The sequence below is a fragment of the Balaenoptera physalus genome (genome assembly GCF_965194825.1).
Source record: "Balaenoptera physalus genome assembly, chromosome: 6".
NCBI lineage: Eukaryota > Metazoa > Chordata > Mammalia > Artiodactyla > Balaenopteridae > Balaenoptera > Balaenoptera physalus.
In genome coordinates, this window is record NC_138885.1 from 67,939,284 (window position 1) to 67,964,023 (window position 24,740).

The following is a 24,740-nucleotide window of genomic DNA, read 5'->3' on the forward strand; positions in this document are numbered from 1 at the left end:
CGACCGTGGGCTGGAGCAATTGGAGAATTCAGGCAGCAGAGTGCAAGTGTCCTCATGGAGTAGTCAGCACAGACCTGGACAGGGGTGGTGGGAAGGACTTGGACAGCACTGGCTGAAAATTAAAGCAACGGCAGAGGTAGAACTCAGGCGGAAGTGGAGACCATGGGTCATAGTGATTGGCAGCCGGAGGCAGTGACAGGTGATTTGGGGGAGCAAGAGATGAAGAACTCAGGTGGAGGAGAGAGACTGCAGTGGCTTTGGCCGCTGAAGAACGGGAGCAGGGCTAGGACTTGAGCGGTAGCAGTGGGAGAAATGACTTTGGAAATGGTGGCTTGAGAACTAGGAGCAGGGGAACTCAGGCTTCAAAGCAAGACCCAGCTGTTGGGGTGTGAGGAGAGAACTCGGGCAGCGAGGAAAGAGGCAGCCGCCTGCGCTCCTCCGCCTCGCCCCCTACCCCCAGGATGAACACGACGGCATCGTGGTCCTCAGTGATTGGAGCAAAAGCAAATACCTCCCACCTCAGCCTCGAAACGTCTCCCCATCTGATTTGTTTAATTGTTAATACAATTTCCAACTTGATAAAACCCCAGTTCTGACAACCAGAAAAGAAAAAAAATAATAACTTCAGGATTCGAGCTCTGAATAATTTCTGCTTCCATTTTTCAGTCTATAATCCCCATCCCCCAGGAAAACTTACCCGTCTTGTTCCAGTTTGAGGATGCTCCTTATTTCCCAAGAAGTCACCCCTTTACCCAGACACACTCATCAATAAAGCCACATGGGGCAGGACAGGGCTGGGCGCTCACCTCTAGGTGGGGAGACAGATCCCAGCCTCCCCTCCCATTTCATCAGGAGATCAGCCCTTAATGAAGGGAAGAGATTCCAAAGGTGAAAGTCCTTGACTTGGTGACAGATTGATGCAACAGGTATTTAGGGGCTGGTGGGGCTTCACACTGTGACGTTGTTGTACCCACTCAGGGCCACCCTGCTGGCTTCCCGGACAGGTGGTGAGCAGGGAACATGTTAGAGGGCCTCACTTTTAGGGGAGAAATGGGCTATTTGATGTAAAGGAAACAGCATGAGGGCAGGAGTTAAGAGACCTGGCTTGTCACTAACTAGCTCTGTGACCTGAGGGAGGTCACTTCTCTGAGCCTCAGTTTCCTTGTTCTTAGAATGGACAACATGATTTTTAAGTTCCTCCTCTGAATCAATAGTGAGTCCTGGGAGACTGTGATAAATTAGGCAAGCAGCAGACTTAGGTGCTGAATCTCTCTCCCTCTCTCTTTTTTGGCTAAGTGTAGTAAAATATACAGAATGTGAAACTGGCCATCTTTTTTCATTTTTATTTTATTTTTAATTATGGTAAAATACACATAAAATTTACTATCTTAACCATTTTTAACCATTCAATCAGTGGTGTTAAGTACATTCACAGTGTTGTACAACCATCACAACTGTCCATTTCCGGAACTTTTTCATCATCTCAGGCTGAAGCGCTACCCATTTAGCAATAACTCGCCCCTTCCCCAAACCTTGGTAACCTCTATTCTATTTTCTGTCTAATGAATTTGGCTACTCTAGGTACCTTCTGTAAGTGGAGTCATACAATATTTGTCCTTTTGCATCTGGCTTATTTACTTAGCATAATGTTTTCAAGGTTGATCTGTATTGTAGCATTTATCAAAATTTCATTCCTCTTTAATGTTGAATAATTCATTATAACTATATGTATGTGTGTGTGTATATACACACACACACACACACACACCACGTTTTGTTTATCTATTGATGGACATTTGGGTGGTTTCCACCATTTAGCTATTGTGAATAATACTGCAGTGAACTTTGGTGTCCAAGTATCTGTTCAGGTTCCTGCTTTCAGTTCTTTTGGGTGTATACCTAGGAGTGGAATTGGTGGATCATATGACAATTCTACGTTTAGCTTTTTTTTTTAAACATCTTTATTGGAGTATAGTTGCTTTACAATGTTGTGTTAGTTTCTGCTGTATAACAAAGTGAATCAGCTATATGTATGTGTGTGTATATATATATATATATATATATATATATATAATCTCCATATCCCCTCCCTCTTGTGCCTCCCTCCCATCTACGTTTAGCTTTTTGAGGAATTGCCAAACCTTTTTCCCTTTAGTTTACTCTTAAATGAAGGCACTCAGTCCTGCCACGGGTGTGTGATGGGGAGTCCCATGGAGGTGTAGATTGAACCCACCTGCATTCAGACAGGCTGCCTGGCACTGCCATTCCCCGTTCTCCCTGGTACTGATGTGGATCAGATGTGTTCTGGGGATCTGATAGCCATTACTGAGCCCAGGGCTGCACATTTTCTAGTTCTGGGGTGAACTGCCTTGTGGCTTATAGGTTGCTATGGAGAAAGGAAATAATTTTCTCTCCTTGTCCAGAATTGCAGAAATGATGATGATATGTGCACACATTTCTGATTTCATTTATAGAACTAGAACCCCAAACAGGAGTGGGGTAAGGACTGGGGGAAAAGGCAGGTGGTTTAATTGGGAAGGCAGAAAGATGGCTGACACTAGGACTGAACCTCTCAGAAACACTGACCAGAGTCTCAGAATGGCCCAGATGGAGCCAGAGTTGATCCAAAGAGCAAGCGAGCAGATGAACTGGCCCAGCCCAGAGCTGCTTTGAACCCACAAGGTCTAGGTTCAAATGTCAGCTCTACTTGTTATTTTGGGCTGTGAACTTAACCTCCCTCAAGTTCAGTTTTCGCATTTGTAAAACAGGGACAGTCATGAGAGTTCTGAGGATAAATAAAAACATGCCTGTGAGCCCATTCCCACAGTGCCTGGGCCCACACTCAATACAGGTTAGGACCTCTTTTCCCTCAAACCCCGAGCATCAAGCTCAGGTGCTGTGTTAGACTGGGAAGACCTTCCCTCACCTCCAAGTTCTAGAAACCTACTTTAAAACGTGAGTTTTTGAGACAGTTTGCCGTGGTGGCCATTGTAGTGGCCATTCTAGAATTTTCCTATTGTCTTTCTACTGCTTTCTTTCTCTCCAAGTCAAATGTTTCATCTTTTTGGGACTGGTAGATGGGCCTTTTTTAGCAGGTACAAAACTGACTTTTAAGCAAAGGATAGACTCTTTGGGTAAAATTTAAAAATTTAAAAACTAACAGAAAAGCTCAGTTATCCCGGGCAAAATTCTTCTGGACACTGTTGGAAATGAACGCTTCATGCAGCAATCCAGATTCGTTTACTGCAAAAGGTTCGCTCTCCAGGCAGCCACAGCAGGAGTGAAGGGAGAAGCAACGTGAAGACACTTTGAGGCCATAACCTTATGTAAACAGAAACTTTTGTCACGAATGATAACTACAGAAAATTAAATGTTTGATAAGTGAGCGTGTATCCAAGTAGACAGATTTCCCCGGCGCTGAGGTTCAGCTCAGCTTTCTGCTCATCCTTGCTGATTTAATTCAATGAGCCGACCTGCAAACACAGCCAGCGTTCCGATGATGCAGACGAGCATGAAGACTCCGAGGAGAATGTGGTCCATCACCATTGCAACGTACTTCCATTCCTCGGCCGCCTGGGAGAGAGAAATGTGTTAGAATTTCCGTAAGACGATCATGGACTCAACGATGTTCATGCTATCCATCATCTAGGCGCTCTTCAATCTGTTGATCATCCCTCCACTGGCATTATGATCTTTATTTTTTAAATAGGTTATTCACAATATGATGACTTGCTAAGATGGCCTGGGGGTCACTGGGCACATCTTACGTCAGCAGCTGCCCCTTGAACGCCAACCTTCCCATCAAGCCAAACCCATCCCTCTGTGCTCGAGCATTTGACCATTTAAACAAGAGGTGCAGATCCCAAGCCACAGAGCTTACGTTATTGGACTCCTGGTCTGACTTCATGGTCTCTGCGATGTATTTGATGCCTTCGATGGCACTTTTTACCTCGGGGTGTTTGATCAGGGGAGAGTGGAAACCCATGGGTGGAGGTCCCGGCTTCCCAGAAATGTCAGAAATATCAATGTCTTCTGTAAAAATTTTTTTGTCTTGTTTTTCTCTGGATGGTCTTTTCATCGTGGAGAAGAACATGATATTTGGGATAGTGTCGATAAAAACCTATAATAAAATAAAAAAGAAGTCCACGTATGGGAATTATTGTCAGCAGGGCAAGCATCAAACTCTGATTTTGAATAAGCAATGTGACCTTAGGCGAATCATTCAGCTTCTCTGGGCCTCAGCCTCTTTGTCCCTAAAACAAAAGGACTATACTAGATTTTCTCAAAGCTTCCTCATCTGTATCCTGTGACCTGTCAAATTACTAAGGCTAACAGAGATGATTCTGTAATGCCAGCAGCTTGCCACTGGAGGGAGCCTGTGTGCAGCTACTGACGCATAAGAAACGAATGAAGCTTAAGCTTCCAGATACCCTGTAGGCACCCACTTCTTTCAAGGCCTGTGTCCTCATGATCAAAAGGTTAAAGAAAGGGCCCCTCCCGCTAAAAAATATATATAAGGTTCCGGCCCCACAAAACAGCTAGACTGTTTTCTTCTGTTTCTTGTTCCTGAAGAAATGCAACATAGGTATTGCCAGGAGTCACCTGGCCTTTAGAGAAGCAGGGACTGTCTCTCCTCCCAAAAGAATACATTGCAAGCAGTAGTTTCTCTGTCAATTCATAACAAATCTTTTGCATTGTGCACAAAAGACTGGACGTTAGTGTCTCTGTGAAGATGTATAAAAGAACCAATATATTGGAAATGTTAACACATTTTAAAATTCAGTAATGTAAATATTTGAGACCAAGTTTCTCACTAAAACTTTTTGACAGTCTCTCATCAAGCCCGCTCCCTACCCCCACTCCCAATTTCTAGCCCTTATTCTAGTCTCAGCAGATGATTCTACCAGCAAAAATATAAGCAGTCTGTTCACAAACTGGAAGACATAAAAACAGACATCTCAAGATTTCACAGCATTTGAATAAAAGGATAGTGATTTATTCATCTTCTCTAATCAAAGAGATTCTTTAAGGTTGAGTTTGGAATGGGCTTTGTTAATTCTGGTTTTCTTATCTCCCTGGGACGGTTGCTTGAGTTATTTATACCCAGCAAGAAGCCAAAGAAAGTTCCTTCCCCAAAACCCCTACAGCCCATAAAGGACTTTCCGTTCCTAAGTGCCCACAAGGGTTACCTAGGAGGCCACTGGCCACACAGAAGAGTAGACCTGCGGATGCCTTGAGGGAGGGGCGGCCCTGTGCAAAGTGTGCCGGGGCCTTGCTCGCTCACCTTCCGCACCCACTCGGGCATGACGTGGGTGCTGGGGGAGCGGTGGTGTGTGTTGATGATGATGACGGTGATGATGATGGATGCGATGACGAACACCATGGTGAACAGCATGTACTTGCCAATCAAGGGCACTGCACTGGAGGTGGAAGGGATCAGCTCCACAATGACCAGAAGGAACACGGTTAAGGACAGCAGGACAGAGATGCTCAGAGTCATCTTCTCTCCTGGACAAAAGAAGAAACAAACACAACCCACCTGTTATGGGCTAAATTGTTCTTCCACCCTAATTTATGTGTTGAAACACTAAGCCCCAGCCCCTCAGGGACTGTTTTGGAGATAGGGCCTTTAACGATGTAATTCAATTAAAATGAGGTCTTAGGTTGGGCCCTCATCCAATATGACTGGTGTCCTTATCAGAAAAGGAGATTAAGACACAGACACACACAGAGGAAAGGCCATGTGAGGACACAGGGTGAAGACGGCCATCTGCAAGCCAAGGAGAGAGGCCTCCGAGGAAGCCAACCCTGCTGATGCCTTGATCTTGGACTTCCAGCCTCCAGCACTGTGGGAAAATAAATTTCTGTTGCTTAAGCCACCAGTCTGTGGTCCTTGGTGAAGGTAGCCCTAGCAAATGAGCACACCACCAAAACCCAAGGGTGAGAGGAATGTGACCGGCATGTTCTCAAGGTCTCGTTGTGGGGAATTTTTTCTGCAGAATTTCCTATGAGACCTTGGCAACTTAACTCTGCTGATGATGGCAAGTGGCAGGTGTTTCCATTAGAGGCTGCCAAGCAGGAAATGCTGCTTCACCTCTTTCCCAGCATTCCGTTTCTTGGCGGAACTCAGGGAACCCAGAGATGTTCTGGGTTGTAATCGAGACCCCAGATGGCAGTTTTTCCATCTGCAGTAGAATGTCTTAAACCTCACAAAACTGAACTGCAGCCTGGCCTACTTGTTACTCAGCAGTTGGATGGGCAGCCCAGAAGTACATGTATCTTTTTCTCATTGTGGGAGCAAGCTGCAAGACCAAAGCCGAGAAAGGACAAAATCAATGATTTCACACCACTCACTTTCTCATCTTCATCTAAGGGGATGATTTGGGTTTTTTTTTTCTTGTTTTGACTTTTTTTGTTTTTCATACTAAGGGATGAGGGATTCCCCTTCCCCTGAATATTTTCTCCAGGCCCTACAATTTCAGGGTGAACAATTCCCGGATGGTGTCTTGGTTGGACAAGTAAACAAGAAAGCCAGGGGCTGGATGGCACTGGAATATTTTTGTGGGGATTGACCAGCTCAGATGCAGTAGAGAGCCTTTGGAAGGGACTTTCCTTGGGCTGGTCTTGGTGTTTGTGTCCTGGGAAACCCCTCGTGTGGCCCTGCTTTCCAGTGTGGAGCTTTTCCCATTCTGGATGCGTCCAGATGCTAGGAATATACACAGGATCCAGAATGGATGCAAACAAGAAATTGTCAGTTTCTGGTGGGTAGGAAAGTCTTCAGAAGTAAAAAAGAAAACAGAATTATAAATATAAAATATTGATCAAGGTACATCAAATTTCTTGATTAATGATAATAATGATAGCTAACAATTATCAAGCAGTCTCACTGTTCTAAATGCCTTTCAAGCATAAATCATTTAATATTTATAGAAACTCTGATTAGTTTCCATATTGCCCTGCCTAGAGTTTTCTCTCTTCACTTTAAGAAGCTTCATTTGATTAGAAAGTTGAAAAAAATATTTGTTTGTGATCATTTGTTTAAGAATGAGTACAATCCCTAGAACATATGTTCTGTGGGGAAAAGTCTGCCTTATTCTCTACCTTATCCCTGTCTTGTAACAGTTGTTTAAACAGTATATGTTGAGTGAGTGAATGTGTAAGTTTTTTTTCCTTGTTGGAAAGTTGGATTTAGACTTTTGTGGGTTTTTTTTTTTTTTCGGCCTTTTGATAAAATTGTTATCTGTCATAAGTTTGAGGACCACCTTACCACCTTGCTTTCTTCCCTGCTTGTCTGCCGTAAATCGTTTAAGAGCAATGACTTGCTTGCAGGCATGTGTTCCCTTTCCCCCTTTTCTGTAGATTGTTGGTGTCTGGTGAAATTATGTCACAGATGTGATTACTCAGTAGGAGGTAAGTAAGTCGTCCAGGCTGATATGGGAGAAAGAATTGCCACTTGGGAAGTATAGTGTTGTGTGTAAAGATACTGCCATCTGGAGAATAGAGACACAAAAGCTATTTTCAAGGGGCAAGCAGTGGGCAAAGGAGGCAAGACCTGATTAGTCACATACAGCAAGTGACTTCATGGGGTACGAGGCATCGGCAGTGTCTGTGATACACGCCTTACCCAGCACATTTCGGGGCACGCAGCAGGTATTCAGCAAAAAGGTGCTGGTGGTTATGCACTTAACCAGACTGAGCTATGTATGCGCTTCCTGAGCCCCCTCCAGCTCTCTGCCTGCTCTGTAGTCTGCCCCAGCTGGGACTTCACCCCCGCACATGGCCACTCAGTACATGCGTCCTCCCAGGGATGGTGATTTGGGTCTGTCTGCCTGTATTTGTCTATTAGCCGTGGTTATTTCTGGCTTCCCCCAAAATAGTAGCCCGAGATCCATCAGGGTCAGCAGCCGTCGCCATGGCAACTGCACCCACCTGAGTCTGTGGGCAGGTAGAACACCAGGCCGGTTAAGAAGGAGAAGAGCAGGCAGGGAATGATGACGTTGACGATGAAGTAGAGGGGCAGGCGCTGCATGACAAAGTGGTAGGTGATGTCCAGGTAGGGGGTGGAGGGGCAGCAGGCGTAGAACACCCAGTGCTTCCAGCCCCGGGAATCCTTGATCACCCATTCCCCACTCTCCATGAAGTTGCTTAGGTCTGGCTGGTCGCTTTCCTGAGAAGATGGAATGAAACTTTGAATTCCCAGCCTCGTCACCCCGAGGAGGGGTAGGGTTTCCTAATCAGCTGTGACAAGGCAACCGATCCCAGCACTGTCACATACCCAGGAGGGACCCTGGCTCACCTTCGCTTTGGGGTCTTAGGTTCCTTTCCTGTAAAATAAGGGGGTTTGGACTATTGGGATTCTCCATGTTGACTATACATTCAAGTCACTTGGGAGCTTTAAAATATATGGGTGCCCTAGCTCCACCCCAGTCTGATTAAATCAGAATTCTTGGGCCTGAGCCTGGGCATAGAGAATTACTTAAGCCCCAGGTCGTTCTCTTATGCAGTGCATCAAGAACCTTCCCAACCAACTGAGAACCATCAAACTAGACAATCCCCAAAGTTCGAATGGGTGCTGAGAGCCTATGATAATGGAGGAGCTGAGTTGGAGACTGAATCACGCTTGTCCTGCATCCAACCTCCTCACAGTAGGTCACCACCTACCGGGTTGATGGACACCACAGATCCGTCATAGGTCCAGGTGCCCAGCTTCATGCTGCAGTTCTGTTCGTCAAAGGGAAAGTGGGTGACGATGATCTCACAGTAGCTTTTAAAGATGGCGGGAGGTGTCCACGTGATGTGGCCAGTGTAGTCCAGGAGCACTTTGGTGAACTTGACAATGGCAAAGTCACCATCTGCACTACAATTGGGATAAAAGAGGAACAGGGATCCAAGTGACAGATGAGCCTTCAATTCTGCTTGGGGATGTTAACGGGAGACAGTTGTTAATTATTCAGGTGCTAATTATAGAAGCTTTCTTTTGCGCTGCATCACTTTTTATCTGTGGCAATGTTTTTCAAATTTGTCTGATAATAAGGATCACTGGGGTGCTTGTTTAAAATATAGATTCCTGAATCTAAAAAAGAATACAAGTGAATCTTTACAGAACAGAAACAGACTCACAGATACAGAAAACAAATTTATGGTTATCAAAGGGGAGAGGGAGGGGGAGGGACAAATTAGGAGTATGGGATTAATGGATACAAACTACTATACTTAAAATAGATAAGCAACAAGGATTTAGTGTATAGCACAGGGAATTATATTCAATATCTTGTAAAAACCTATAATGGAATATAATCTGCAAAAAATCTGAATCACTATGCCGTATACCTGCAACTAACACAATATTGTAAATCAACTATACTTCAATAAAAAATAAAATAAAACAAAATATAGATTCCTGAGCACCATCTAAGTGCTGAATCAGGATATCTGGGGACGAACCTGAGAATCTACAGCTTTAAAGGAATAACAGGTGACACGGATTCACTGTATGCCAGATTTTTCTTCCCAGTCCTCAGTAGTATTTGTGATGTTAATCTCCATGTATCCCTTCTCTGATATACTTTGAAAGTTAATTGAGAAAAAAAACAGGAATTTTAAATAAAAACATGCCTAGTGGCTCATTACGGTGACAAGCAGGTTAAAGAAGGGGTCTGTTACCTTTAAAGAACTATTTAGACCCCAGTGGGGTGGGGGTCACAAACTCAGATGCCTCCAGGGCCAGGCAGGCAAGGAAGGAGGGAGGGTTGAGCCTGGCATGGGGAGAGACCCTCTCTCCTCTGAGGAAGGCACCACTCGGCTCTGCCATGGTGTCTGCGTGGGAGCGGAGGCTCCATGTTGCCTGATATTGGATTCTTCCTTGGAAGCTGGGAATCAAGACTTTTAATCCAAAATTGCCATATTTTTGAATGTTGGATTTTTCTAGAGAAGTTAAAAATTCAGATTTTAATGTATTTCCCAATTTTCCAATGTTGGCAATAGTTTCTCGTTAAAAAAGGCAACATGGTAGATACTAAAAAATAACAAACTGTTTCTGCAGGTCTTGTTCAGTGGGTGGTCCGCTCATCCCAAAACAGCCCGCGCCCCAGGGCCTTGGCAGAGAGCAGGACAGTATAATAGGTGCTGAAAAGTGGGTGGGGTCTACCTTGCTGGGCTTTCAGGGACATGTGGTATATATTGTGCCTCACTTCATAAATCAAGAGATTTTTCTTCTCGTTAATTTTTCCTTGGGACTGAGAAGAGGCTCTATCCAGAAAACCATGCAGCTTGAGACCCTCCCAACAGAGCAGAGGGAAAGGATGGTCTATGTCTCTCCTCCTAAGCAGGTGAAACAGGATTCTCTCCCCTATGAGGGTCTTTCTGAGTGAGCTTATCAAAAGGACCCGAGGATTTTAATTGCTTCCCTCAGATTCTAAGTGAAAGAGAAACTTAACTCTGAGAGATAGACACTCTGTCCTATGAGCGTACTTGTCCAAAAGTTTACACAAATGATTGTGTACTTTGACTCAAGTTTGAATCCCAGGTCGGATTGGAAAATATGTAATAAAATATCAAAGTTGGAGAGGGTCGTCTTAAAAGGTATCATTTCTGCTCACTAGCCCTGGCCACCTTCCCTGGTGAGTCCGCTAGAACGCACAGCCTGCTCGCTCCAGACACGTGCTGTAGGATGTCAGACCACAGATCCTCTAGGCCAGTGTTGAATGCTCCTGCCTGGGAAGGATGCTCTTTGCAATGAACATTCCCTGACAAATGAAGGGCGTATGATAATGAACGTGTCATTAAATTGGAGTGTCTTGAATCACATTATAATTTCACAACGTGCAGTCTGTCACAGAGCCCAGCGGATGGGCTGCATAGGCATCCCAGGCCATCAGCAGCACGCGGCATCTTGGGATGCTGTGAAGATGTGATGAATAACAACCCCAGGAGGTTCAGACCTATTGGTCGGAAGGACATTTAATTCCAAGGAACTCAATTATATGATGTTTGGGTTCCTTGGATAGTTGCCATATACCCTACAGGAGCTCTCAGGGATTAAATGTCCCCCACCCTGCAGCCCTGATTCAATTTGGCTCTGATAATTGTTTCTATTCATAACATGAGACACCATATGGCAACCCTAGCATGTCAACTTGGCTCTTGGTTTTTAAGGGTTATTTAATGTGAACCGTGGTGAGACGCATGCCAAGAGTGGCAGCCCTTCCGTTAGGGCACTTGGGCTCCACCTGCCCCCGTAATGTCCGCCTCCTCATCCTGTCTGTTGTGCTTACTTGTTATAAAGAACTAGGTCTGGGTGCCAGATCTTTTCCGATGGAATGTGAATTTTTTTCACGCCACCATAGTCATCTGGGTTCCATTTTAAGTTGCAATCCACCCATTGCTAGAAATGAAGACATTAGGTCGATTAAAAAACTAAAAATATTTTTTAAATCTAGGGTTATCAAGAGCTCTGATGAGCACGGTAATTCAGGTATGGACAGAAATTGTGCTCCAGTAGAAGGGTTTGATTCAGAATTCAGTTTTCCCTTTAGTAACAAGTAAGAGCAAACACAGAGCACTGAGTACATGCAGGCACTGTTGTAAGCATTTTACCCATATTCATCATTTAGTCCTCACAATGTTCCCATGAGGCAGGAGTGATTATTGACCCCATTTTACACGTGAGAAAACAAAGGTAGCCCCAAGTAACGCCACCAAGTGGTAGCAGATCTACCAGGTACACTGCCCACCTTAGGAAAGGAGAATGACCCTATTGGGAATGTTTTTCTCAAGCACGCAACATCATTTTTTTTTAAAGTATTATATTTTCTTCTACATTACGAAAGTAACATATACCCAATGCAGCAAATTTGGATAACACAATGTTGAATTGTCTCCCCCAAATTAATATGAAGTTCTAACCCCCAAGACCTCAGAATGTGACCTTATTTGGAGTTAGGGTCTTTACAGAGGTTATTAAGTTAAAGTGAAGTCATTAAGGTGGGCCCTAATCCAATATGACTGGTGTCCTTATAAGATGGGGACATGTGAAGACAGATACATATTCAGGAAGAAAGTCATGTGAACGTGAAGACAACCAATTCTGAGCAAAGGAGAGAGGCCTGGAGCAGGTTCTCCCTCACAAACTTCAGAATGAACCAATTCTGCCAACACCTTAATTTTGGACTTTTGGCCTCAAAAACTGTAAGACAATAAATTTCTGTTGTTTAAGCTGTCCAGGTTGTGACTTTGTTCCAGGAGTCCTAGCAAACTAATACACACAGAAAAAGCACAAAGTACAATAAAAAAATAAACACCAAAACATGATCCACAGTCCCACTACCCCAAAATATCTACTTTTAACATTTTGGTACATATCCCTGTTACGTAAATTGATTCCCTCTGGGCCCATGTTAAATTTCAGGGTGAATAAAAACAACATGAATGCAATTATGTAGCTGAGTTACCTGTTTCAGACGAACATTGGTTGTCACAATCTGATTTACTTCATCCTAAAAAAAAGATAAGGCCCCATCTTTAGGAGGACAAGAGGGGAGCCGGGGGAGGGTGCCTGGGGGCGGGAGGTGTGGAGAGCCTGGAGCTCTCTTGTCTCACCACGTTGATGAGCTGTATCAGCTGCAGGCCCACCGTCACCTCCACGGCCTTGCGGTGGTCTTCCACGGGCCGTACTACGCTGTTGTAGTTTTCAAATAGCTTTGCCACCAGGCGGGTCTCATGTTCGGAGCCCAGGACGAGGCCAGCTGAGACAGCAAACAACACACTTACTGTCAGAGTCTGCTCCCACCCTCCACACACACTAACGTGAGTAACTGAGGTGTGGCCAGCTCATGGAAGGCACGCAGGCCCCCTCGTTGAAGGGCTCCCCGATGCAGCTATTATTGCCTTGAATTCCTTTCCAAGTGCAGCTGCCAGTGTGGTCCCTTCCCAGTGGGGCATGCCAGATTATCATGCACTTGTACTTTGGACAGATGACATTCCTTCATCCAGCATCTGGCTGCATCAAGTTTGCTAGGAACACGCACACACAAGAAGAAAGGTCCACACAAAGTCGGTCTTGGTATTTCAGAATCTGGTCATGATGCAATGAAATCTCAGATTGGCTGGCCTCAGAGCTCATGATGCTATGAACAGCCCAAAACTGATGCTGATTCACACCCACTAGGTTGTTATTCCATAATTAACAAAATTAAAATTGACAAATATTGGTGAGGTTACAGAGAAACTGGAATCCTCATATGTTGCTGGTGAGAGGTAAATGGTGTAGCTGCTGTGGAAAACAGTTTGGTGGTTTCTCACACAAGTTATACACAGAGCTACCATATGACCTAGCAATGCCATTCCTGGGTATATCCACTAACGAACTGGTCATACAAAAATTTGTATGTGGGGGTGGGGGGGGATAAATTAGGAGGTTGAGATTAACGTATACACACTACTATATATAAAATAGATAACCAACAAGAACCTACTGGGCATTACACTCAATATTCTATAAAGGAAAAGAATCTGTAAAGGAATATATATACATATATATATGACTGAATCACTGTGCTGTACACTTGAAACTAACAGAGTATTGTAAACCAACTATACTTCAATTTATAAAAGAAAAAATCCAAACAAAAAACCCCCAAAGCAAACAAAAAATTTGTACATGAATATTCATAGCAGCAATATTTACAATAGCGATATGGTAGAAACAACCCACATGTCCATCAACAGATAAATGGATAAACAAATTGTGGTATATCTATGCAGTAGAATATTATTCAGCCATGAAAAGGAATGAAGTTCTGATACATGCTACAGCATGAATGACTCTTGAAAACATTATGCTAAGTGATAGAAGTCAGACACAAAAGGGCACATATTGTTTGATTTCATTTATATGAAATATCCAGAATAGGTCAATCCATAGAACAGAGAGTAGGTTAGTGGTTACTTGGGACTGTGGGGACTGGGGAATGGGAGTGACTGTTAATGCGCCCAGGGTTTCCTTCTGGGGTGATGGAAAAGTTCTGGAATTAGTGGTGATGGTTGCATAACATTGTGAATGTACCTAATGCCACTGGATTGTGTACTTTAAAATGGAAATTTTATGTAATGTGTATTTTACCATGGTAAATCTTACGTACTTATATATTTTTCCATAATTTTAAAAATAAAAAAATAATCACTGCTGATGGGCCCATGTCCCAGTTAAGTTGCTAAGAGTGAAAACCACATGTTCTGCTGACCTGGGTCTGGGGCTCCTATTTGGAGCATGAATGATTCCAAGGAATCTTTACTACGTTTTCCTTCAGGATGGAGGGCAATATCATCCAGTATTCTCAGAGCCCACAGGCTTTGTGTGTCCAACGTGATGTGGTCCTCACCAGCAGGCAGGCAGGCAGACATTCTCGCCTGAGATTCTAAGAAGTGGGCTGACTTGTCTGCGGTCATGCGGCCAGGGCAGAGCTGAAGTTAGAGCCGGTCATTCTGTGCCGTGCTCCTGCGCTCACTTTTAATGTTATGAATGTGCTGGAAACTGTACAGCTACATGTGCTATTATTCCTATGAGAAAATGTGTTCCAAATTCCAACAAGTGCCTTATGAAGAATCTCCGTAACTCAAGCCTGCTGTGGTTTAGGGGTTGCCTGTTCAGGGCTGGGAGAGGAAGTAGTCACACAATCCATTTGCCCGGATTCGTGTAACCAGATCTCCCCTTTCCGCAGGTTATTGCTGAAACTACACTTTTTCCCTGGGCCAAGACAACTTTAAAAATGAAACAGGTGAGATGCTTTCCCTTTTTTCCCAGTTGTGTTAACCGATCACCGCTAAGGCAGGTGATTGGGTTTTTTTTTTTTTCTCCTTGGATCCTAAGTTTGGAAGCATTTGTCAACAAAATAATTATTAAGTAAAAAGTAATTCCGTTTTCTATCTTTATTGATCAACAAAAATAATAACTAACACACCCGACTTGTCTTGTGCCAGCCCCTCTTCTATGTGCTTTATATGTACTAAGTCTTTCAATCCTCATAACTGGGTGTGGTAGGTACTATCATTGTCCTCACTTTACAGATGAGGAAACTGAGGCCCAGATTTCATAAATGGTGGAGCCAGGATTGACACCCAGAGCCCATGCTCTCAACCACTATTTCTCATCCAGAACTTTATATCAGTTTGAAATAACCAATGCTATGGAATGAATTGAAACATTTTCATGCTCCCGAAAGTATGTGTTTTAATTAGCCTGTAGAGCTTTATTAAAGGTCCTGTATTTGTATTACCTTATTGAATCCTTATAAAAATCCTATGAGGTCAGTCTTTACTCCTACTTCACAGATGGGAAAACTGAGGTCTGGAGAGCTGAGCCATGTATTCATGGCTCCCAGCTAGTTAGAGGTGGGATTATAAGTGGAGGCCATCTGATGAGAGGGCCTGTGCTCTTCACCACCTCCCTAAAGGCAAATGTATCACGTCCATTCGGATTTTTGAAGGTTTCAGTATAGCTCAGATATCTTCATTATGACCTTCCTGGACTCTATGTATTGAATGCCTTACCTAGCCTACCTCTTCATTTCTAGTTTCCCAAATTTTCTGGACCTAAAAGGGTCTGTGCCGAGCTTTCATGTGGCATCTCCCCCAAAGTACCTGCATTTGAGGACCCTTAGAGCAGCATGTTGTCCAAAGACCCAGGTTTTGCAGGTGCCCCACTGAGCCCCTGGGATGCAGCTGTCCTCTGTCCTCCACGCCTTGTCTATCCCGGGGCCCACCCAGCCCACGGTGGGAGCAGTGGGGGACTGGTGTGGATCACTGAGTGCCTTGGCCACTGGGTTTGAGGTTATTGCTTTGGTGTTACCTTGGGCTGCTTATTTTTAAGTGACCGTTTATTCCAGTTTGACAGGAAGAACATACTAGAAAGCAACAGAGAGAGCAGATGCTCAGCATTCTGTGGCAGGAAAACTATGCAGGCCAACCCTAAGTTCTGCTACGGAGTAGGGAGCACTGGGGAGCCAGGCACGGTCAGGGTTCCAGGGACACTCACTTCCTCCTCTGCACCCTCGCCAAGGCCAAGGGGCCTTGTGCCTTTCGTAATGAACTTCTAAGGAATTTCCAAGGAGGTCTCCATTTCTTAGACCATATTCATTGGTATTCTTTTCTTTTTTCCTCCCCAAGGCAGGGTAGAATGATAGAAAACTTATACGACCTGAACTCAGAATTCTAGGATTCTGTTCCCAACTCCAGTATGGTCTGGAGAATTGGAACACCTCTTCACGGATTCAATAAATCACAGTAAATACTTTCTTTAAAAGGCAGGATGTAAATTAACAAACACACAGACAAACACATACGTAATGTCAGAATCTCCCTTTTCAGCAAAATCATGCTGGTCATCCCCATTCAGATGGTGGTAACATTAATTCATTCACATATTCGTTGAACATTTGCTGTGTGCAAAGCATTGTTTGAGGAGCTTTGAGGTTTTCCAGCATGAATCTGATACAGATCCTGTCTTCCTACCTTCATGGACATTGATATTTTCCATTTACATAAATAACTGTAAACAAGCTGGAAAGTAATATGCCATAAGAAAGGTGGTAATGAAGTGCTTGGGATTCCTGAGCTGGGGGAGAGGAAAAGTTGTAATGAAAGTGCTATAAAAATAGAATAGAGATCATTATGTGTTATGCTAACACGGGGAAAAGTGTCCCTCACTTTTGCCGCCAAAGGACTGAATCTAAGTAGGAGAACCCAGCCACAATTTTAAAGTGTTCTTTTGTACCATACTAGTCCAATCTGTATTTTTATGTGGGGAACAGCTTGGTGGGTTGGACAAAAGGAATTCTGTTCTGTTAATAGTCACCTTGGGTAATTCTTATCTCAACCTGGTGCTGTGTTTCTTGCTACCTTTTCAATTTCAGGCTGTGTTCTCTGACCATGCACATAAAAAATGGAGTCTGATCACATTCCAAAGTGTGTACATGAAGTGACTTTGGGAAGGTCATTTCATGTCTTTTAGCCTCAGTTTCCCTATAATATAAATTTGAAGATGTTGGATTGCCTCATCTTGCTCTAAATTTCTGTTAACTATCCATGTGAATTGACACCAGCAAACTCTAGGTTTGATCTAAATACATATCACATACTTCAAAAAATAGCTAAACTTGCATTTTTGGAGATCTTTGGTGTCCTAAAAGATCTCTTAAGGGTTTTTATATATAAACATATCACTTAAGAATTTCCATTGAGTGTAGTGTTTGCAAACACACACACACACACACACCCCACCACCACCACCATCACCACCAAGGCAGCTTTGGTTGGATCGAGTCCAAATCCCAGAGGATATAGTTTATCAGAGTTTAGGCTATTTCCTTCAATTCTGCTATTGAAAAGCATTAATAATAAAGCTCTTCACCTCTTTTGCCCAGAAGACCTGTGTTTGTCAGAGCAATATTAGAGAAGAGAAAACACAGAATGTCAGCCGCCTTGTTTCTCAGTTGAGATGATATCACCAGTAAACTTTTATATGAAGCAATCAGCAAACATCTATTTCCCTCGACCGGAAGTTTGGGATTAACGATAGCTTTTCAGCTGCTGTGTTGTGACACATTCCAGAGTTGAATGCAGGTCAAGGGCTGTGCAAGGTTTTATGGTTTCAATTCAAACCCAAACCTACATATAGTAGTGTCCTTTAAAAAAAAAAAAAAGTAGGCCATAATGCATTCATATGAATTTTTTTTTTAGCTTCAGAAGTTTAAAAAATTACAAAATATTTCATCTCTCATGGAGAGAGTTTAGTTACAGTTATGAAAAGGTTTCTCCCTCCAGCACATGGAGCTGTCAATCTATCCTGTTCATTTTCAGAATTCTCCTAGAGCCATAAAGAGATTTGTTAACCATATTGCTTGTGATTATAAGTCACCCTTCTAAGTTCCTATAGTTGTTCAACTATGATAGCAGCTCCAGGATTGTAGAAGAGGTGAATCAGATCATACGGATTACTAAGATGCAGGCACTGAAGGAAAGAGAGATTGCATGTCTACTTTGTAGCTTTTGACCAGGCAGCTCCTATTTTAATTGGATAACCCAACTAAAAATCTTTATCCACAAACCCAATCAAGCCAACATCGGTGAGAAACTGACAGAGCAGCCTGGGGCTGGTGAAGCCCTGCCATTCTGTGTTCCCATCAAAGAAGCAAGACTCTGGTTCGGGGTCTTCTAGTGCTTCAGCCTCGAAGGAGAGCCCCGCAGCCCTGGCACTTACCTGAGCAGAGGCCGAGGAGCAGGATGAGTGGCCGGGGCTCCATGGGCTGGTGGTGGAGTGGTCGCCTGTGCCGCTCTCTGGCTGGACACTCAGCTGCTGGAGGGTTTGGCAAGTGAGTGGGCTGAGCCAAGCTATCGTTTACACCACCTGTTTGTGGCAGTGACAGCTGGGCTGCCCGGAGCCCTGGAGCCCCAGGGCTGAGGTCCTTACGTTATTGCAGGGTGTACACTTTACACAACTGCTGGACCTTTGACAAGTTGAGGGTGAACTGCACTGTGCTTTCAATGCACCATGAGTCAGGTCTTCATAAAAAAAAAAAAACAACACGTTAGAGTAGGGAATGAATTATTTTGCCCGGTGAGCAACTCCCTCCCTTTTGTATAAACCAGAGCCTCATCTGTGTGGATTGATTTGATCAGGGTCACTGGGTCTGAGTAGATAGTCAGCTGTGTGTGTAAGACGCTGATCATCCTAAATCACAAAAGTCCACGTTCTACAAAGAGGAAAATTTATTTGCTCTGGTTCCCTCTAGGCTGAGAATGCCTGGGGCTTTTGTGAGGGAATGGATTTGAGAAGAGTGGGGTTGGTGCCACTGGAGAGAATTCCATGTTTGATTGGGTTTGGTTTTAAACAACTGTGGCTTCTTCCATAAAACCGGTTTTACGATGGCCCCCGGAGTGGCTGTCCCCAGCCCTGTCTCTGTATCAGGCAATACCTATCCTGCAGTGTGCCATTAGCGACAGCAGACAGCCCACCTCCCATGTCCTGTTATTCAAGTGAGAAGTAATTAATGGGAAAATTGTCCCACTGCATAAGCGCTGTTCCAGGCTCCTACTTCCTGCCGTCATTTCTCTGCCTACTCTCACTCAGGGAAGCAAAGAGCAGAGTGCTTCAGTTTTTCAATTTATTTGTTTTAAAAAAAAAATCCCGAAAGCCAATCGTTAGTAATTGCTCAGTCAGAGAAGGATTTTTACCAAAATAGAAAAGGGAGCAGTTATTTAAAGACACCCTGCCGGTTCCTTCCTTGCTTCCTTCTCAAATTGAATCAGGTGAAGAAGGTCCCTCACCTCAAGCCCAAGAACAGCATCCTGGCCAATTCCCCCATTCCAGTGAATCCAAAGAAATAATTAGGGAAAGGGCTGGGAGTGTAGTGAAGAGAGCTTGGAGTCTGCATTATTTTTTTTTTTATAAATTTATTTATTTATTCATTTATTTAATTTTTGCCTGCATTGGGTCTTCGCTGCTGCACGTGGGCTTTCTCTAGTTGCAGTGAGCGGGGGCTACTCTTTGTTGCGGGGCGCAGGCTTCTCATTGTGGTGGCTTCTCTTGTTGCAGAGCACAGGCTCTAGGCGCGCGGGCTTCAGTAGTTGTGGCACACGGGCTTCAGTAGTTGTGGCTCACGGGCTCTAGAGCACAGGCTCAGTAGTTGTGGCTCACGGGCTTAGTTGCTCCGCAGCATGTGGGATCTTCCGGGACCAAGGCTCGAACCCGTGTCCCCTGCATTGGCAGGCGGATTCTTAACCGCTGCACCACCAGGGAAGCCCGAGTCTGCATTATTTATATATTTTTTGCTTTAAATTGTGGGAGATGTGCTGTCAACGGAAAAATTGGTTCCCTCCTTTCCATAGCATAGCACTGCGACTACAAAGCCAGGAATACATCCTTTCACCCTGCCCCTTACATCTACATGGAGCCATGGGACTGAGTTCTAGAAAATGAAATGGGAGGGGAAATTTTGAGATTCACCATCCTCCCACTGGAGCTCGTCCATGCTCTTCTAGTCTCTGACTGGCTGGAATGGACATGGAATGGACATGACACCCAGGGTGACCTTGGAAACCACATGTTGAAGGGGGCTTTGCTTTTGATATCCTGAATCCTTGAGTGACTCCAGGGAGGAGGGCGCCCCATTGGCCTGGTTACCGCCCAGCTCTATTCCATGAGAGAGAAAAAAACTTTGACTGTGTCAAGCCATCAAAATTCTTGGGTTTATTTGTACAGAAGGTAGTTTTATCATTATTAATACAAAATTTACTCCCTTGCATTGGGGATCCTAAAACATGTAGCACAGCGGGGAAGGTAAGAAAATTGGTACTGGAGGCAGAAAAGATGAAGATAATAGCAAATTACTTAATAAAACTGTTGTCCTGGATTTCTTCATGAGCAAAGTATGTACCAAGCCAGTGGCTCTAGAAGAGGTTGGAAAACACAAAGTCAGTGTTAGGGTTTTTGGGGGTTTTTTTTTGTTTGTTTGCTTGTTTTGTTTTTTGGCCACATGGTGTGGCTTGCAGGATCTTAGTTCCCTGACCGGGGATCGAACCCATGGCCCCTGCAGTGGAACGGTAGAGTCCTAACCACTGGACCTCCAGGGAATTCCCAGTTCTTATTGGCTTTGCTTAGGGAGTCTGTACAAGGAAGAGTCAAGCTCAGGCAACAATTGGTTGGTTCAAGAACAGAAATGAAAGGTATAGGATGAGTCCAGAAATCTGGAGCCTTCCACTTTGAACCCTAAGACTAAGTGATAACATGGAGAAAAAAAAAAAGGCTCTGGGGGCTTCCCTGGTGGCACAGTGGTTGAGAATCTGCCTGCTAATACAGGGGACACGGGTTCGAGCCCTGGTCTGGGAAGATCCCACATGCCGCGGAGCAACTAGGCCCGTGAGCCACAACTACTGAGCCTGCGCGTCTGGAGCCTGTGCTCTGCAACAAAAGAGGCCACAATAGTGAGAGGCCCGCGCACCGCGATGAAGAGTGGCCCCCGCTTGCCGCAAATAGAGAAAGCCCTCGCACAGAAACGAAGACCCAACACAGCCAAAAATAAATAAATAAAAAAAAAAAAAAAAAAAAAAAAAGGCTCTGACCAACAAAAGCCCATTAGGACTTCTCAATACCTGGTCTCACCACTGTAGCAAAAATTGTTTAAGATTGCTCTCTTCACGCTCAGGCCAATTTCTTTCCCAGAGGGCTTCAGGATGGTTTCCATTAAATTGGAGGAGAGAAGCCTAGGGGTTAGAGTGCAAAGAGGTAAATCGGGCTTGAGAATTGTGTCTGGTAAAGAACCCTAGGTGTGCATACTGTCACGTGCAAATGACTGCAAAGAAAGATTTCAGAAGCTTACTAAATATTTGAAGGAATTGTATGGCCAAAGAATTCTGGTTTTTTTTTTTAAGAGTTTTTTTTTTTTAACATCTTTATTGGAGTATAATTGCTTTACAATGTTGTGTTAGTTTCTGCTGTACAACAAAGTGAACCAGCTATATGTATACATAATCCCCATATCCCCTCCCTCTTGAATCTCCCTCCCGCCCTCCCTATCCCACCCCTCTAGGTGGTCACAAAGCACCGAGCTGATCTCCCTGTGCTATGTAGCTGCTTCCCACTAGCTATCTATTTTACATTTGGTAGTGTATATATGTCCATGCTACTCTCTCACTTCGTCTAGAGTCTGTCATACAGAGTGAAGTAAGTCAGAAAGAGAAAAACAAAAACCGTATGCTAACACATATATATGGAATCTAAAAAAAAAAAATGGTTCTGATGAACCTAGGGGCAGGACAGGAATAAAGATGCAGATGTAGAGAATGGACTTGAGGACACGGGGAGGGGGCCAAAGAGTTCTTGAACTCAGACTACAAGAACTTTGGTTGCCCAAGCCTTGAATCAGTCCTTGGGTGCCCAAAGATGCATTGGGGGAAAGCAAGCTACAGTCTCTGCAGGAGGGCACTCTCCGCACTGCTCACCTCACATGCGGCCTTGGAGATAACGGACCAGGAAGAAGCCCCGCAGAGGGCACATCCAGGAGCCACGGAGGGCAATGGACAAGGGAGCTCCGCCCAGAGAGCAAAATCAGAGACTTAACCAAGGAATTGTTGCAGAACCTCTCAGCACCCAGCCACGTTCCCTTGGCTTTCACCTCGACCTGGAGAAATCTACTGACTGCCCACACCTGCAACCCTCTACCTGAGATTTTTTTTTTTTTTTTTTTTTTTTTCTGGCTGTAGGACAGGGGACGTGATGGAAGTGCAAGGGAATTAATGCCCCGCAAAACAGCCCTCAACCACTGTCGGAGGATAAATTCCTGCCTCGGATGGGATAACTGAGGCACTCTCTGCACTGCGTCCCAGGGTTCGTCCATGGGATGGAGTCCTGGTTGCCCATAGTGGACGTGGCCTGACAGCCTTGCCTTTATTCGTTTCCATCTCTTTTCTGTCTCAGTGTCCCCACCCTGCCACCTCTCTGATAAACCCCTTGCTGGGTCTGCTTCTGGGGAAACACAAATCAAGACAGAATTTCTCACGCTGTCTGGGCAGGGCATCTTCACGATGACGTGAGTGGGTGCCTTTCCCACGTTTCCATCATCTTACCTATTCTCTTCTGTGGGTGAACCGCTGGAACTGCAGACTAAAAAAAAATATTAAAACTGCTATCATCTACAGGAGTAAACCTATTTTTTTCATTGAAAAGTTCATTATTAAAGTAATTCAACTTTATTATAGAAAAATTGGAAAACAGATGAACAAAAAGAAAAATTTTTACCCATGATCCTTCTACCAGAAATATCTATGGTTTATGGGTTATTTTATATACATTCAGACTCTTTCCATGCATTTATGTATGTTTTATGTATTTGTGTATTTATTTTCACTGACCCCAAACCCTGCTTTATGTTACTTGAAGTCAAAAGATTTCCTTTAATTTTTAGGTTTTTATGCTAGGGAAATGATATTTTCAGGAAAAGATGAATTTTTTTGCAGTTTTATTGAGGTATAATTGACAAATAAAATTGTAAGATATTTAACGTGTACAATGTGATGATTTGACATCCATATACGTTGTGAAAGAATTCCGCCCATGCCTTCATTTATTAAAAATTTTTGTCATCGGGCATTGCTATGCGCCAGGCACAGTTCTAGGCATTTGGAATACATCCGTAAATAAAATGAAGATTTCTGTTCCTCAGGAAAAATGCATTCTAGTTGGCAGAGATTATCAATAAAAAATATATATAGAACTATATTCCAATTAAAAAAATAAATATATATACAGATAATAAGTGAATTGTTTAGTATCTTAACAGGTCAAAATGCTATGGAAAAAGTAGAGCCGGGTAAGGGGGATCGGGGCAGCTGGAGAGGGGATCGCAATTGTAAACGTGGTAGGTCGAGGGTACGCTTCAATGAGGATGAGGCATTTGAGCAAACACTTGAAGGAGGCGCAGATATCTGTGGGCTGAGCATTCTGGGCAGAGCGAGCAGCAATAGAGGTCCCCAAGGGGAATGGGCCTGACGTGCTGAAGGCAGAGCAACGAAGCCAGCCCGGCAGCAGCAGAGTGAGTGATGGGGAGACGGCCAGAGGATGAAGTCAGAGAGTAGCCTGGGGGCAAAGGGGACTCAGCACACCTTGTAGACTTTTACTCTGTGTGAGATGCGGAGCCCCTGCATGGTTTTGAGCGGGAGTGACGTGATCTGACACATGTTGTAAAAGGGCAGCTCTGGGTCCTGTGGCGACAGGAGGCTGTAGGGGAGACAAGTTAGGAGCTACACAGTAATGCAGGAGGTGGATGGTGGTGGATGGGACCAGAGTGGATGCAGTGAGGGCCATGAGAAGTAGTTGGATCTGGGAACTATATTCTGACACTAGAGCTAACAGGATTTCCTGAAGGATTGGAGCTGGATGCAAAAAAAAAAAAAGAGGATGATGATTAAAGATGATTTGCAGGGCTTCCCTGGTGGGGCAGTGGTTGAGAATCTACCTGCTAATGCAGGGGACACGGGTTCGAGCCCTCGTCTGGGAAGATCCCACATGCCGTGGAGCAACTAGGTCCGTGAGCCACAACTACTGAGCCTGCGCATCTGGAGCCTGTGCTCCGCAACAAGAGAGGCCGCGATAGTGAGAGGCCCGCGCACCACGTTGAAGAGTGGCCCCCGCTTGCCGCAACTAGAGAAAGCCCTCGCACAGAAACGAAGACCCAACACAGCCAAAAATAAATAAATAAATAAATAAACTCCAATCTCTTAAAAAAAAAAAAAAAAAAAGATGATTTGCAGGGTTTTGGCTTGAACATTATGAAGGTTTTATGTGCCAACAAGTGAATTAAGGAAGGCTGTGGATGGAGCAGATTAAAAGGGAGGAAAATCATGAGTTCTGTTAGTTTGAGGTGTCTATTAGAAATCTGAGCCGGCAGTTGGATTTAGGAGTCAGGAGTTTAGAAGAGAGGTCTAGACTAGGGTAAATGGTGATTAAAACCACAACTGGATAAGATCAAAGGAACGAGTATAGGCAGAGAAGAGAACTAACATCAAAACCGCAATGAGCTATCACCTCACACCTGTCAGAATGGCTATCATCAAAAAGACCACAAATAACAAATGTTGGTAAGGCTGTGAAGAAAAGGGAACCCTCATGCACTGTTGAGGGGAATGTAAACTGGTGTAGCCACTGTGGAAAACAGTATGGAGGTTCCTCAAAAAACTAAAAATAGAGTTAC

General features: G+C 44.2%; 1 protein-coding gene and 1 long non-coding RNA gene across 2 annotated transcripts in view; one reads left to right on the forward strand and one right to left on the reverse strand.

Moving 5' to 3' along the window:
- Positions 1-24,740, forward strand: part of LOC309662602 — a 126,316-nt gene that overhangs the window by 22,581 nt on the left and 78,995 nt on the right. The gene's annotated exons all lie outside the window — the stretch shown is intronic.
- On the reverse strand, positions 1,332-18,573 carry CHRNA1 (cholinergic receptor nicotinic alpha 1 subunit). The gene is made up of 9 exons (XM_082465451.1): positions 18,254-18,573; positions 12,598-12,743; positions 12,450-12,494; positions 11,274-11,383; positions 8,662-8,857; positions 7,930-8,167; positions 5,285-5,508; positions 3,881-4,120; positions 1,332-3,573 (listed from the first exon to the last, which is right to left on the reverse strand). The coding sequence occupies exons 1-9, from the start codon at positions 18,294-18,296 to the stop codon at positions 3,442-3,444; spliced, it is 1,374 nt and encodes a 457-aa protein (XP_082321577.1). The 5' UTR covers positions 18,297-18,573; the 3' UTR covers positions 1,332-3,441.

Bases quoted from the DNA above. Each gene is read 5' to 3' on its own strand.
- CHRNA1 (XM_082465451.1), bottom strand. From the start codon at position 18,296: ATGGAGCCCCGGCCACTCATCCTGCTCCTCGGCCTCTGCTCAG. The intron at 8,858-11,273 runs GTAAGCACAACA...TCCCAATTGTAG, and splicing joins GACCTAGTTCTTTATAACAA to TGCAGATGGTGACTTTGCCA. The intron at 8,168-8,661 runs GTAGGTGGTGAC...CCATCTTCTCAG, and splicing joins CTGTGGTGTCCATCAACCCG to GAAAGCGACCAGCCAGACCT.